This window comes from Podarcis melisellensis (assembly GCF_964234715.1).
Source record: "Podarcis melisellensis genome assembly, chromosome: 18".
NCBI classification, from domain to species: domain Eukaryota; kingdom Metazoa; phylum Chordata; class Lepidosauria; order Squamata; family Lacertidae; genus Podarcis; species Podarcis melisellensis.
In genome coordinates, this window is record NC_138536.1 from 5,217,310 (window position 1) to 5,233,079 (window position 15,770).

General features: G+C 47.6%; 1 protein-coding gene across 2 annotated transcripts in view; it reads left to right on the forward strand.

Annotated features, from left to right (window-relative positions):
• ELL (elongation factor for RNA polymerase II) overlaps nucleotides 1-5,550 on the forward strand; it is a 53,160-nt gene extending 47,610 nt beyond the window's left edge. For both annotated transcript variants that reach the window (XM_081895591.1, XM_081895592.1), the window contains exons 9-12: nucleotides 1,973-2,039; nucleotides 2,203-2,374; nucleotides 3,699-3,743; nucleotides 5,113-5,550. In XM_081895591.1, the coding sequence (XP_081751717.1) occupies nucleotides 1,973-2,039; nucleotides 2,203-2,374; nucleotides 3,699-3,743; nucleotides 5,113-5,229 (401 nt within the window). In that variant the 3' untranslated portion in view covers nucleotides 5,230-5,550. The remainder of the gene's footprint in view (nucleotides 1-1,972; nucleotides 2,040-2,202; nucleotides 2,375-3,698; nucleotides 3,744-5,112) is intronic.
• The last annotated feature ends 10,220 nt before the right edge of the window (nucleotides 5,551-15,770 follow it).

Genomic DNA, 15,770 nt, shown 5'->3' on the forward strand with positions numbered 1-15,770 from the left:
CTATGTACGTGCTTGGTTGCTACGCTTATGAACATTACCATATATCTAAGACCATAAAATTCCTATCACATCTGTTACCGAAATAAGTGCAGTGGCCCTTCAGTTTTTGAACGTCTTGGAAGTTAAACATTTCAGCTTTTGAATGCCGAAAAACCGGAAGCAACTGCTTCGGTTTTCGAACGCTTTTCGGAAGTCGAATATGCCACCCGGCTTCTGTACTGAGTTTTCCAGAAGTAAAAGCTTTGGGTTTCAAACGTTTCGGAAGTCAAACGGAATATGTTCGAAAACCAAGGTACCGCTGTGTTACATTTAAGGCAGTAGGTAAAGGATTGGGACAGAAAAACATCACAGATGGGAAGTCAAAATGCTGGGGGAATATTGCATGGAAAGTGAATTTGTTAAATTGTATGGAAATCCAATAAAAATGTATTGGGGGAGGGAGAAATGCAAAGTTCCCTTAGATCAGCGGTTCTGGAAAAAAAAAATTCTCCGAGCCACACATTCGGGATAAAAAATGGCTTGCCCTTCACTGATTTTTTAAAATTGGAAAATGGAAAGAAACAAGTCCTAGGAGTGCTTGGCGCAACTGCTTTGTAACAGGATCACAGGACATCCAGAAAAAAATACAGAGATCTATGCACATTCTGTATATGGTATTTTGATACCATTGCAGTGCTCCACCACAACTGAAACGCCAAAATGTTTCTCTAATTCTCCTTCCTGTGAAACTTGCCGCACCCTTTTTGAGAACCACGGCTCTAAACCCGGAAAGTCCCAATTTTTTGTTCTTCGGCTTTCCCTGTGGCTAGGTGCTTTTCCCTTGGTGTGGCCACTAGGTGGTGGTCAAGGTCAACACGAATACAGCGGTACCTCTGGATACGAACGGGATCAGTTTTGGAGCCCCATTTGCACCCTGAAGCGAACACAACCCGCGCCCGCGGCTCACGATTCACCGCTTCCGCACATGCATGTGACGTCATTTTGACCGTCTGCGCATGCGCAAGCAGCAAAACCCGGAAGTAACGTGTTCCGTTACTTCTGGGTCGCCGTGGAGCACAACCGGATAGTGCTCAATCTGAAGCAACTTAAACCCGAGGTATGACTGTACCCATGTAGTAGGAAACACCCCCCAATCATTCAGTTTGTACAAACTTCACACACACTCACACACTACATACGCTACACTTCTGTTATAAATTCATAGAAAATCAACCATACATTGGATTTGCACTGTTCCACTTTTATTTTACTCCATGAAGGAAGGACTACAAAATGGGGAAGGTTTGATACAGGGCAGCCATAATCCCTTGAGCATACCAGCACATCCACAGGAGCCCTGCCCAGTTGCTATGCCAACCCTGATGGTCCCAGACAGAAGACCATCAAGATCACAAAGAACTTGCATATGGGAGTGGATTCAGCATGGACTGAAACAAAGGACAATGATCAGATCTTCCCTCTGGGGGCAGGAAACTGCCAACTCCCCTCTGTCACCTGGAAAGTACTCATGGGGAGGGGGAAAGAGGGAACCAGCCAGGTGACAGGACACTCAGGTTACCACCAACTCCTCCCTCAACCCCTCCTTTCTGTGATGTATGCGTGATGTTTCTGGGGGTGGTCTTGATCTACAGGGTGGCAGTTTCAAAAGTCTTTATATGGTCTTGCACACCATTTTTCTGTGTCTTCTTCTCTCCTGCAAGTGAGGGGAGCACCCTGTTGCAACAGATCAATAAAGGCCAAGCCTACAGGCTGCTGTTTTGCTCCAAGTTATCCTGGTTGGTGTCTTTGTTTTTGTCCAAGGGAGCCCTCGGATTTTTCCGGGAACACCCAGAAACTCTAGTGTGTGAAAGCAGTCCAGATCTGCCTTTAAAGCAGAATGCCTCTGTTTGGAGAGGCATCTTTGGTGACGTGGGGCCAGGAGCTCTCCTTAGGACTGATTTTCTCGTCTCCTTCTCCCTTCCCTGTTCTCCAGGTTTAAACGGGACGTGCAACAGCGCCAGCGATCCCACGTCGACGTCCGAAACTCAAGACTATTTTATGTAAGTGTTGGCAAACCCCTTGTTAGCCGCCCTGAGCCTGGTTTTTGAACTGGGAAGGGCGGGGTATAAATTTTAATATTTTTATTTTCTGGTCACCAAGGGGCAATGCATGCCTGGGGTTGTTGTTTTTTGTCCTTCATTTCCCTCCTTAATTTTCTCGCAGCAAATACGGCCCCATCTCCTCGTCTGAGCAGCGGCAGAGCTACAAGAACGACTTCAACGCGGAGTACAGCGAGTACCGCGACCTTCACGCCCGGATCGAGAGGGTGACGCGGCGGTTCATGCAGTTGGACTCGCAGCTCAGGCAGCTCCTCCAGGGCACTGAGGAGTACAAGGTGGGCTGGTGTCAGCCTAGGACTACAATTCCCATCATCCCTAGCTAACAGGAGCAGTGGTCAGGGATGATGGGAGTTGTAGTCCCAAACATCTGGAGGGAGGGGCGGAGTTTGCCTATGCCTGGTTTAGGGCCTCTAAAGGTACCGTATTTTTTGCTCTATAAGACTCCCTTTTTCCCTCCTAAAAAGGAAGGGGAAATGTGTGTGCGTCTTACGGAGCGAGTGCAGGCTGCGCAGCTATCCCAGAAGCCAGAACAGCAAGAGGGATTGCTGCTTTCACTGCACAGCGATCCCTCTTGCTGTTCTGGCTTCTGAGATTCAGAATATTTTTTTCCTTGTTTTCCTCCTCCAAAAACTAGGTGCGTCTTGTGGTCTGGTGCGTCTTATAGAGTGAAAAATACGGTGTTGATCTGGTCCTGACCACAAGGTCCTCTAAAAACATACAATCTCCTTACAGTTAAAACAGCATAAAATGTAAAACAGAGCAACAATATACTATAGAGCAGAGTTTTCCAAACTTGGGTCTCCAGATGTTTTTGGACTACAGCTCCCATCATCCCTAGATCTAGCAGTGGTCAGGGATGATGGGAATTGTAGTCCCAAAACATTTGAGAGACTCAGGTTTGGGAAATACAGTGGTACCTTGGTTCTCAAACTTAATCCGTCATGGAAGTCTGCTCCAAAACCAAAGCGTTCCAAAACCAAGGCGCGCTTCCCCATAGAAAGTAATGCAAAACCGACTCATCCGTTCCAGACTTTTAAGAACAACCCCTAATACAGCAGTTTCGCATGAATTTTACTATCTAACGAGACCATTGATCTATAAAATGAAAGCAATAAGCAATGTACTGCAGTCGCACAATCAATCAATCAGTAGCTGAACTGGGTTCCACACAGTCACAAAAACGAAACAAAAAAGAGCCGCAAAAACAAGGCAAAATAAATTGCAAAAACAGACAGACCTCAGTGTAACACTCAACTGTGGCACTCAAAACGGAGCACATTCGGCTTATGATAAAAGTTCACAAACCAGAACACTTGCTTCCGGGTTTGCAGTGTTTGGGTTCCAATTTGTTTGAGCACCAAGGCGTTTGAGAACCAAGGCACCACTGTACTGGTTTAGAGAAAAGGGAGTAGGAAAATTGGATCATCTGATGTGGAGGGTCTAAAAACCAGAAATCGTTTGTCCTAAGAAGGCTTGATCTCAGATCAGTGCCTAAATCTCATTAAGATGCTGCCAGCTTGATTTTCAAACCTTTATTGGCCTTGCTTTGCCGTTTGTTGCTGTTGTTGTTTAACACATGGTATGTCCATTCTTTTGCAGTCTATCCACGATCAGATTCTGCAAGAGTACCGGAAAATCAAAAAAGTGAGTCTTGCTTGCTTATTTCTATAAAGCGGTTGCGCCAAAAAAGAGAGAGGCTTACATAATAATAATAATAATTTTTATTTATACTCCGCCCTCCCCAGCCAAGGCCGGGCTCAGAGCAGCTTGCAAGCAATAATAAAAACAAGTTGAATGATTACAACTTAAAAACAAAATTAAAATACAACATTAAAACATTGAAGCATTAAAATATTAAAATGTAGCCTCATCGCAGGAGGAGAAGGAAAAGAAAAAAGAAAGAGGGGGAGGGAGGGAATCAAACTGGCTCCAAGCCAAAGGCCAGGTGGAACAACTCTGTCTTACAGGCCCTGCGGAAAGAAATCAGATCCTGCAAGGCCCTGGTCTCATGAGGCAGAGCGTTCCACCAGGCCGGGGCCAGTGCTGAAAAGGCCTTGGCTCTGGTTGAAGCCAATCTTAACTTCCTTAGGGCCACATGCAGTCAGTTTTTAAATGAGACAGTCCTTGCGCCCCCGCCCACCTTAGAAATGACACGCAAGGAAAAAGGCAGGAGGAGGGAAGAAGAAAGAAGGAAAATCGGGCGTCCGCAGTTCGTACCCCGCCCTTGTCACAGCAAAGCAAGTTTTCCCCTGCTGTGCATGTGAGAAGCTCAACCTTTAGCAACTGAGGCAATAAACTGGGATTCATGGCAGGCTCTTGGAGAAAGTAGGGTGTCAGAACAGCCTTTCCTTCCAGCCTTAGTTGCTCCCAGATGTTTGAAACAGCAGCTTCCACAAGCGGTTGGAAGTTGTAGGACAGAAACGCCGGGCAGTCATCAGGGCGGGGCAAAGGAATGGTGGCTAATAAGTAAAGCTCCCTGTTCAGCAGCAGTCTACCTTAGAATGTCAGTTGCCAGAGAGCAAAAAATTTTTAAAATGGTGGAGATTCCTGCATTGCAGTGAGAGGGGTTGGACTATGCTAAAGCTAAAGGGACCCCTGACCATTAGGTCCAGTCGTGACCGACTCTGGGGTTGCGGCGCTCATCTCGCTTTACTGGCCGAGGGAGCCACCGTACAGCTTCCGGGTCATGTGGCCAGCAGGACTAAGCAGCTTCTGACGAACCAGACCAGCGCACGGAAACGCCGTTTACCTTCCCGCCAGAGCAGTACCTATTTATCTACTTGCACTTTGACGTGCTTTCGAACTGCTAGGTGGGCAGGAGCAGGGACCGAGCAACGGGAGTTCAGGGGATTCGAACCGCCGACTTTCTGATCAGCAAGCCCTAGGCTCTGTGGTTTAACCCACAGCGCCACCCGCGTCCCCTGTAACCTGAGGTATGACTGTAGAATTATAATTGTAATAATAATAAATTTCTTTTCCCTTTCCATCTCTCTCTCTCCCTCCTTCCTTGCAGACGAACCCAAACTACAGCCAGGAGAAAAACCGCTGCGAATACCTGCACAACAAACTCGCCCACATCAAAAAACTGATAGCCGAATACGACCAACTGCAGTTCCAGTCTTGGCACTGAGAGGGGTGGGGGGACGGTGAAAGTTTTTGCAGAGAGCCCACCACCCTCCGGTTCCGCTGGCGGTGATTGCAGACCTGTGAACAGCTTCCAGAACAGGGAAGAGGAGCAGCAGGAGGAGGAGGAAAATGTTTGAGAGATCTCTGCGGCACGACAAGGATCAGCGTGCGATTCGCACCCCCGCGTGAGAGACGACCCATCGCTTTTGCTGTACAAACCCCGGAGTTTTGGGGGGGCAGTGGGGGGGGGAAGGTACAAGGGGCCCGGTCCCCATTTTATATAAGCAATTCTCTTCCCGGATATTAAAGAAGACAGTGAAAGAAAGGAGAAGTTTGCTTATTTTTCGGATATCTACTCAAAAAAACGAGAGAGAGAGAGACTGTTTTTCACATTGGCCCCTCCATGACTTACAGGAAACCAAGAACTGTGTAGATAAGCAATGGCCAAACTTGGCCCTCCAGCTGTTTTGGGACTATAGTTCCCATCATCCCTGGTATAATAATAATAATAATAATAATAATAATAATAATAATAATAATAGTAGTAGTAGTAGTAATTTATTATTTGTACCCCACCCATCTGGCGGGGTTTCCCCAGCCACTCTGGGCAGTTTCCAACAAAGACCAAAAATACAGTGGTACTTCAGGTTACATATGCTTCAGGTTACAGACTCTGCTAACCCAGAAAATTGTGCTTCAGGTTAAGACCTTTGCTTCAGGATGAGAACAGAAATCATGCTCTGGTGGCGCGGCGGCAGCAGGAGGCCCCATTAGCTAAAGTGGTGCTTCAGGTTAAGAACAGTTTCAGGTTAAGTACGGACCTCCGGAACGAATTAAGTACTTAACCCGAGGTACCACTGTACACTGTTAGCTAGGGATGATGGGAGCTGTAGTCCCAAAACAGCTGGAGGGCCAAGTTTGGCCATCGTTGGTGTAGATCAATCAGTGTGGGGGGGGGAGGGTTCCCTCAATATGTTTCTGGGACGAGGTTGCCGGGGAGAGCTTGTGGGACGATGACCCCAGCACTGCTGGGTCTTGCTTTGGGCAGAATCTGGCCTGGCACACCTCCCCCTTTCCCCCAAAGGCCCAGTGAACACCCCAGAAGAGACAACAGGCCTTTGCTTTGCTCTTCCCAGGGTTTCCTTGAAACGCAGCCTGGTTTTGTCGATTCCCAACGGGTCTAAATTTTTGCACATTCTTTTACCGTTCTCATTTATGGGAGAATTCGCGAGCCCTGCTTTTCATTGTTGGCAGCTTTTGGGCCCCTCCAGGAGCCCGAGAAACGGCGGGGCGAGCAGACCATGCGCGTGTTAAAAGGCATGGGGGCGCTTTGGAAAGGGGGCGCAGAATTGCCATAGGAACCCCCCGTTCTTTCCTTTCAACTCGTGCACACAGCACAGAACAATAATAATTTTGAAAGCAGAGGGGAAACCGGAGGGTTGGTTTCAGGCAGGAGAGCCAAAGCACAACGACAATACTTGCCCTCCAAGTTGGGTGCCCGTCCCTGCCAGCTCCCTCAAGAACGGCCTCTCCCCAGTCTTCCACTCCTTTTCCAAACTTTTCCACCTCTCAGGAACTATGGGTCTGTTGGTAACTGAAAACAGCCTCTTGCAAAAAAGGATGTTCCTATTCGGTGCAGATTATTCGGGTACGTGCAGTGCAGATTGGGGTATGATTTTTTTTTGCCTTCGGCTTTGGCCAAAAAGGGTCACGGGTGGCGCTGTGGGTTAAACCACAGAGCCTAGGACTTGCCGATCACAAGGTCGGCGGTTCGAATCCCCGCAATGACGGGGTGAGCTCCCGTTGCTCGGTCCCTGCTCCTGCCCACCTAGCAGTTCAAAAGCACGTCCAAGTGCAAGTAGATAAATAGGTACCACTCCGGTGGGAAGGTAAACGGCGTTTCCGTGCTCTGCTCTGGTTCGCCAGAAGCAGCTTAGTCCTGCTGGCCACGTGACCCGGAAGCTGTACGCCGGCTCCCTCAGCCAATAAAGCGAGATGAGCGCCGCAACCCCAGAGTCGGCAACGACTGGACCTAATGGTCAGGGGTCCCTTTACCTTTTTGGCCGAAAAGGCCTCATCAGGCAAAGGGAGGGCAGCGTCCCCATCTTCTCGGGCACAACACCAGCCTCTCGCGACGGGCCTTCCTAGGAGTCGGGAGGAGAGGGATCCGGGACGGTTGTCCAAAGTCCTGGGCGCGCAGAGAGTTTCCCATCATCAACAGGAAAGCTGGTTTAGTGTTTTTCTGGGATCGTGCTCTCTCTTTCTGACGACCAGCTTTTTGCGACTCGGAAATCTCGAGCTGTTTTAGGGGGGTATCTTCCCTCCCCTCACCGTTGGGTCAATTCATTCCCGAAACCACCGTCGCCGCCAAATCTATTGACCGAGGTTGATTTAGTGACAAAGAGCCGAGGCCGCAGAAATCAGGTGGATCCCGAGTTAATGCAATGAGGATTTATCGCTCAGAACTTCTAATAATATTGGGGAGGGCCGCGGGAAGAGGGGAGGGGGATGAATAATTATAATTATTATTTTTGGAGGAGGGAGACTGTAGACAAGAGAAAGAGACAAAAAAATGGACCTCTTCTTTATATGACAAACCTGCTCTATAGATAATATTTTTGCAAACGAGAGTTGGATACAAAGATATATTGTGTACATTACACAACTTGCGTGTATGCGTGTATATATATATAAATATATATATACATATTCTGGGAATTTGTAGAATTTGGAAATAGATATTTAATGACTATCCAAAAGGAGAAAGGGGGGGGGAATACTGTGAGATTTTGGTTTTTTGCTGCTTCTTTTTCCGAGACCGTGTGTTTTGACGGGAGCACGGGAGTTTCTTTTCTCAAACGCCCTCTTTTTATTTTTCTGTTCCTGGTTCCGTGGTTGATTTGGGCAAAACTTTACGCTTGGGCCTGGCGGAGGGGGGGGGGAGGTGTCGCCAAAACCCCTTAAGCTAATTTGAACATGATCTTAACTTATTCCATAATGCGATGGGTTTTTTCCCCTCCTTTGTAATAACAGTACAATGGATAAAAATACCTTAAACCATGAAGTCGTTTACAGTTATATATGCGTGTTTGTGCGTTTATACACCCAAACACATACACAAAAGGGTTTTTCTCCCCCACGTTGCCAAACTCGCCATTTAAAAGCAGCTTAAAGTCCTTTCTCCGCTTGCCTTTTTTAAAATAAAAAAGCTGGTATCTCTCCATTTTTTGTACACAGGAGGGGGAAAAACCAATATAAAACCGAATATTTCTCTCTTTCTTTTTGCAACACATAATAAAGTCATTGTATGAAAACATGTCTGCCTTTGGAGCTCTGTCTTTATAATAACATTGTATAGTGTTTTGCATCTTCCACGACTCTTCTTTACCACTCAAGCTGGTCTGCCAGTCAGAGCCTGGGCTGAGGCCCAAGGTGGGGCCAGGATAACCGAAAATTTCTCCCCCACTTCCAGACCCAGTTCCCTACTACACTCGGCAGCTGAGGGCCTTGTGTAAAGTACCGTCTTGCGAAGAAATGTGTCCCATGCAGCGTTCTGGTCTCCTCGCCTCAAAATGGATATTGAAAAGGTTCAAAACGGGCACCAGTCATTACATACCCGGCAAAAACATTCCTCTTAAATCGGGTGCATGGCTGATGGACATTCTGTGGCCTTTTTTAATGGATCTGGGGGGGAGTATGTGCTATTCATAAAATTCTACAGGGTGCGACCTGAAAATTCAGTGAATGGTCACAGAAATCGGACCACGAGAAATATTTGAACGTACAATCAGCATTGGAAACCCACGAAATGCTCACAGTTGTGTACAGAGATGAAGCCATAATTCGAAAGACAGTGTGAAGGGCGGAAAACCATCGAAGATGACCCTCAGTTTGGCAGACCGGTGGCGAGCAGAACAGCAGCAAATGTCAACAGAGTCCGCGAGTTATTGATGTGGGATCGGCGTTTGTCCGTCCGAATGATGGCGGAAGAATTGCATATTCTGCGCGAAATCGTTCCTGAGTTGTCCCACCCTCCGTATTCTCCTGATCTGGAGTAACTGGATTTCTTTCTGTTTCCAGAGCTGAGATCTGGACTGAAAGGGCACAGATTTCCCCAACATTTCACACGTCCAAGCCGCTGCGACGAGGGAACTGGAAGCAGCACGGAAAGAGGACTTCTCCAGAAGTTTCCAACAGTTCTACGAACGTTGTCAACGGTGTGTTGTATCAGAGGGGACCTACCTTGAAGGACTGTAAGGTGCAGGCTCCATGATCACTGCAGATGGTGACAGCAGCCACGAAATTAAACGACGCCTGCTTCTTGGGAGAAAAGCGATGACAAACCTAGATAGCATCTATAAAGCAGAGACATCACCTTGCCAACAAAGGTCCGTATAGTAAAAGCTCTGGTTTTCCCAGTAGTGAGAGCTGGACCATAAAGAAGGCTGATCGCCGAAGAATGGATGCTTTTGAATTCTGGTGCTGGAGGAGACTCTTGAGAGTCCCATGGACTGCAAGAAGATCAAACCTCTCTATTCTGTTTTTTTTAAAAAAATAATATTTATTTCTTTTAAAGGTTACAAAAAAAGAAGAAAGACAAAAGAGGGAAAAAACAAAAGAGGAAAAAACCCAAAAACAATACAATACAATACAATACATAAACAATACAAAACCCAACCTAAACCCATTAAACTAGACACATAAATAAAGCAAAACAAAAACAATTTAAAAACATCCCTCCTTTTCCATGCTCTATCCTTCATTCCCTTGTTTCCTCGACCTCACACCTCCCTTTTGTATCCCACTTCTACAAACCTCTCCATTCTGAAGGAAATCAGCCCAGAGTGCTCACTGGAAGGACAGATCCTGAAGCTGAGGCTCCAAGGCTTTGGCCACCTCATGAGAAGAGAAGACTCCCTGGAAAAGACCCTGATGTTGGGAAAGATGGAGGGCACAAGGAGAAGGGGACGACAGAGGACGAGATGGTGGGACAGTGTTCTCGAAGCTACCAGCATGAGTTTGACCAAACTGCGGGAAGCAGTGGAAGACAGGAGTGCCTGGCCTGCTCCAGTCCAGGGGGTCACGAAGAGGCGGACACGACTAAACAACAACAAGGTGGTATGTTCTCGGTGTCCGATTTCTGTGACCGCTGAACTTTCTGGTCCCATCTTGTCAAATTGGAAGGGCTCCCAAGGGACATCAAGACCAACTTCCCTACAATGCTGGAATCTGGATGGGTTGGGTCTGCTTTTTGTTCCTATTCTGAAGTTTGCCTATTCCTTGAAGGTTTGCCACCCTTCACAGAAACACTTAAACCACTCATATACACTGTCTTTCGAGTTACGACTTCATCTCCGTACACAATTGTGAGCATTTCGTGGGTTTCCGATGCCGATTTTATGTTTTCTCGCCGTCCGATTTCTGTGACCGTTCATCGATCTTTCCAGTCACACCTTGTAGAATCGGTCACTCAGGTGGTGGTGGTGGTGATTATAATACCGTAATAATGCAAATATTTGCTAAAAGTAACAGTAGGGGAAATTGCTTTGCGAACGTATGCATTGTTAGAAATGTTCAGGGGGGAAACCACCAGCGAATCTTCGTGCAGGCTTTCCAAAATCTTGAAAACGGAACTGAATTTAAAGTTGGGGAAAATGAGGATCTGTTTATGTCTCCTCCTCGCCAGGCCAGGCCTGACGGTGGCAGAGATGGAAATTTCCACATGGCAGTGGGTGTCCCTGCTCTGCGTTGTCCCTGGATCCTTGCTCTTGAGACGGGTGCAGCCCCCTGAATATTTAAACATGCTGGAACTCTCTGTGTGCAGGATGCTAAAGCAAAGGCGGTTTTATTTTTTAAGAGGCCCGTATGACTTCTGAGCAAGGCAGCTTGCAGCTCTTTTGCTGCAAGAGTTATTTTGGGAATGGCCCAAAATGAGAAAGTTGAATGGGTCTGTCTTGTTCTTCTGACTCCCTCCAATCCATCAGGCCTCCTTTTATTCCCAGAGGCTTCCGCTTCCCTGCCGAGCCCAAAAGATGAGATTCAGTCTTCCCAGTGGAAAACTACTGGCACGCAGGAGCTCTTGTGACTCTCATTATCTGGGCAGCGAGATTCCACGCTGGCCCCCTTTTGTACGGGAGCAACCTGGCACCCCTGCTTTGCATGCCGATGGGGTGTTTTAACCGATGTGTTTTTTAGGCCAGCCCTCCGAGCGGTTTGCAAAAACGAAACGAGACCCCGGCTATTATTCTTTATCATATCCCTTTGCAATCTCACCTTTCCCCCCCCAATAATAGGTCTCAGATAAAATTACAAATCAAGTGGAGAAAGCCAAAAAATATTTTGTTGTTTAGTCGTGTCCGACTCTTCGTGAGCCCCTGGACCAGAGCACGCCAGGCACTCCTGTCTTCCACTGCCTCCCGCAGTTTGGCCAAACTCATGTTGGTAGCTTCGAGAACACTGTCCCACCATCTCGTCATCTGTCGTCCCCTTCTCCTTGTGCCCTCTATCTTTCCCAGCATCAGGGTCTTTTCCAGGGAGTCTTCTCTTCTCCTGAGGTGGCCAAAGTCTTGGAGCCTCAGCTTCAGGATCTGTCCTTCTAGTGAGTACTCAGGGCTGATTTCCTGAAGAATGGAGAGGTTGGATCTTCTTGCAGTCCATGGGACTCTCAAGAGTCTCCTCCAGCACCAGAATTCAAAAGCATCCATTCTTTGGTGATAAGCCTTCTTGATGGTCCAGCTCTCACTTCCATACATCACTACTGGGAAAACCATAGCTTTAACTATACGGACCTTTGTTGGCAAGGTGATATCTCTGCTTATAGTCACTAACAAATAATAGGAAAAATGCTACAACAACAACCCAAATCTACAGATTATGACTGCAGAGAATATGAACCTCGCAGCGCTATTAAAAGCCCTTTCCTAAAAGAAAGCGAAGAAAACCAGGCAGTTGCCAATCAAATCCATTAGTGCAACAGGATCAATTAAAGAATTGCACAGAAAAACCCAGTGATAAAGGGTCATCTATTTTTCTTGAAAGGGTGGCGCTGTGGGTTAAAACACAGAGCCTAGGGCTTGCTGATCAGAAGGTTGGTGGTTTGAATCCCTGCAACGGGGTGAGCTCCCGTTGCTCAGTCCCAGCTCCTGCCCACGTAGCAGTTCAAAAGCACCTCAAAGTGCAAGTAGATAAACAGGTACCGCTCCAGCGGGAAGGTAAACGGCGTTTCCGTGTGCTGCTCTGGTTCGCCAGAAGCGGCTTAGTCCTGCTGGCCACATGACCCGGAAGCTGTACGCCGGCTCCCTTGGCCAGTAAAGCGAGATGAGCGCCACAACCTCAGAGTCGGCCACGACTGGACCTAATGGTCAGGGGTCCCTTTACTGTTACTAATTTTTCTTGAGGGCTAGAATCATGCTTTCCAAAACAAAACAAACAAAGAAATATGAGATTTGGCATTTTTGCCAGCCCACAAAGAAAAACATGGACCTCAGAAAGGGATTTATTTTTTTGCACCTTGTAACACTGGCAGTAAAGGCCCATTCCCCCACACAAAGAAACCTGGGTGCTGCAATTCCCAGCACCCTCAACAAACTACATTTCCCAGGATCCTTTGCAGAGGCAGAACATGTGCTTTAAACGCGCTGCGTATGCACAGCGATAGATTTCCCCTCGCCGCATTTCTCGGGGCTGTCGAGATTTGAAATCCCAACCTAAGAAGGGCCTGTTCAATCGGGTCCAGCATCCTGGAAGCAGGATTCGAACACAAGAGCAACTCCCCCGTTGTTTCCAGCAATTCAGAAGCATTTTTGCAACACAACAGGAACCACTGTAGTTTAATGGTGAATTTTGGATATAATGGAGAGGCAAAAGATTTGGATTACTATATAAAATGCAAGAGGAAATGATTGACAACAGGACCCCACAAAGGGGACGAGGGAAGTCCAGGAGATTCCATGGAATTTTCATCTTTATGTTGCATGTTGGATATGTGATTGTAAAACTATACAGTGGTACCTCGGGTTACAGACGCTTCAGGTTACAGACGCTTCAGGTTACAGACTCCGCTAACCCAGAAATAGTACCTCGGGTTAAGAACTTTGCTTCAGGATGAGAACAGAAATTGTGCTCCGGCGGCGCGGCGGCAGCGGGAGGCCCCATTAGCTAAAGTGGTGCTTCAGGTTAAGAACAGTTTCAGGTTAAGAACGGACCTCCGGAACAAATTAACCTGAGGTAATTTGAAAAAAAAACCCAAATAAATAATTAAAAAATAATAATTTTAAAACGATGAACTTAATGGGGTATCCAGGACTTATCACGTTAGGAGAGAGAGAGAAGGATAATTTTTTCCATCCGCTTTCTCCCATGCCATGCCCAGTTTTACAAACTTCCATCCTGAGGGCCTCTGCCTGTGTCTTTCCTCCAAGCTGAAAACGCTGCAACCTCTCTTCATAACCATAGTTTAGAGGTCCCGAGCCCTAAGGAAGTTAGACTATCCTCCACCAGGGCCAGGGCCTTCTCAGTGATGGCTCCGACCTGGTGGAATGCTCTGTGCCATGAGACCAGGGCCCTGCAGGATTTAACCTTCTTCCGTCGGGCCTGTAAGACAGAGCTATTCCGCCTGGCCTTTAATTTGAATTCAGCCTGATCTTTTATTTCCCTTCTCCTCCCTCCCCCTCCCCTTTTATAAAGATCATCCCCTCTGAGACCCCACAGCTAATTTTCCCCTGGCCTCCTTGCTGGCCCAAGTAGGACCAATTCAGCCAGCTAGCCCTGGGGATTATCTAATGCTTATTTCCCCTAAATTGATTTTTGAATTTTATCGTTACTCATGTTTTTATGCTGTATTTTATGCTGCTTTTGCAATTAAGTGTTTTAAATTTGTCGCTAGCCGCCCTGAGCCTGGTTTTTGAACCGGGAAGGGCGGGGTATAAATAAAACAAATATTATTAATTTATTACTATTGATGAAATCGTGGAATCATAGAGATGGAAGGGTACCCCAGCGGTCATCTAGTCCAACCCCACCCCCTGCAATGCACGAATCTCAGCTTGAGCATATGGCCACCCAACCACTGCTTTAAGGAGAGTCAAACAGCTCTTGCTGTCAGAAGGCTCTTCCGGACAATTTAGCCGGAACCTCCTTTCTCGAAACCTGAAGCCGTGGGTTCGAGTCCTACCCTCAGGAAAACAAGACCCAAAAGGAATTGGCAGTTGGGTGAGGCGAGCTGCTGGCTCGGTGCCCCTATTCCAGAAAGATCTGACCGCAGTGGGGGGGGCGGTTTGGCACTGCCACCTCTCTAGGTGGCGTGGGGCCAAACGGTCAGCCCTCAAGGCTGCCGTGGTGCGGGCGCCGCCGCAAGCCAGTGGAAATGTACCCGCTTGGCATCACCGAGCCCTAGAGAGGACAAAAGAAGCGCTACATTTGTTTCCCCAAAACATGCTGAGCTTGGGAGATTCCAGAGCAGGGGGGGAAAGGATCATTTTGTCCTAATATTCAAACAAGCGTGCCATCGCGGGAGGCCTGGCGGAGTCCAGCTTGTGGGGGAAGAGAGGAGAGGAAACTATTTCTCTACCCTCCCACAAACACCCCCACCCCGTGGGAAAATGTGCTTTCGCTGGTGAGAATTACGTGGGGAAATTATAGGGGGAGAGGAGAGGGTCACTGATAAGGGACAGCTATATTTCTGAAGGACAGGACAGGATGTCGAAAGAGAAGGGGGGGTTGGTCGTAGCTGTCAACGTTTTCCTTTTTTTAAGGGAAATTCCCTTATTCCGAATAGGATTCCTCGCAAGAAAAGGGAAAAGTTGACATCTATGGGGGGCGTAGATGGGTGAGAGAAACCGTACACCCTCATTACTCACTGGGAGACCTTGGGCCCAGGGCCAAATTTACGTATAAGATAAACAAGCTATAGCTTAGGGCCCCAAGCTCTTGGGGGTCCCCCCAAAAAATTAAAGGAAAAAAATATAAAATAAAAAACAAAACCGACATACAGCAACAGTGTTTTGTGTTGTGTTGGCCCCTATGGTGTAAGTCATGGGCCCCGCCTGCTCCCTAAAATATCACTGGTTTGCTCCTTTCTATATATAGGGTAGGGATGCGGGTGGCGCTGTGGGTTAAACCACAGAGCCTAGGGCTTGCCGATCGGAAGGTTGGCGGTTCGAATCCCCGCAATGACGGGGTGAGCTCCTGTTGCTCCGTCCCTGCTCCATAGGTACCACTCCAGCGGGAATGTAAATGGCATTTCCGTGCGCTGCTCTGGTTCGCCAGAAGTGGCTTAGTCCTGCTGGCCACATGACCCGGAAGCTGTACGCCGGCTCCCTCGGCCAATAAAGCGAGATGAGCGCCGCAACCCCAGAGTCGGCCACGACTGGACCTAATGGTCAGGGGTCCCTTTACCTTACCAGACTTAAAACCGTGGAGAGACCTGGTCTGAATAGAGACATTGGATTCTTATCTCGTTATACATGATAAAGCTGTTTTTAGCCATCTCACCCCTTGCTTTTTCCTGTAAGACCAATTGCAGTCATTAATTACCACACCTATCAG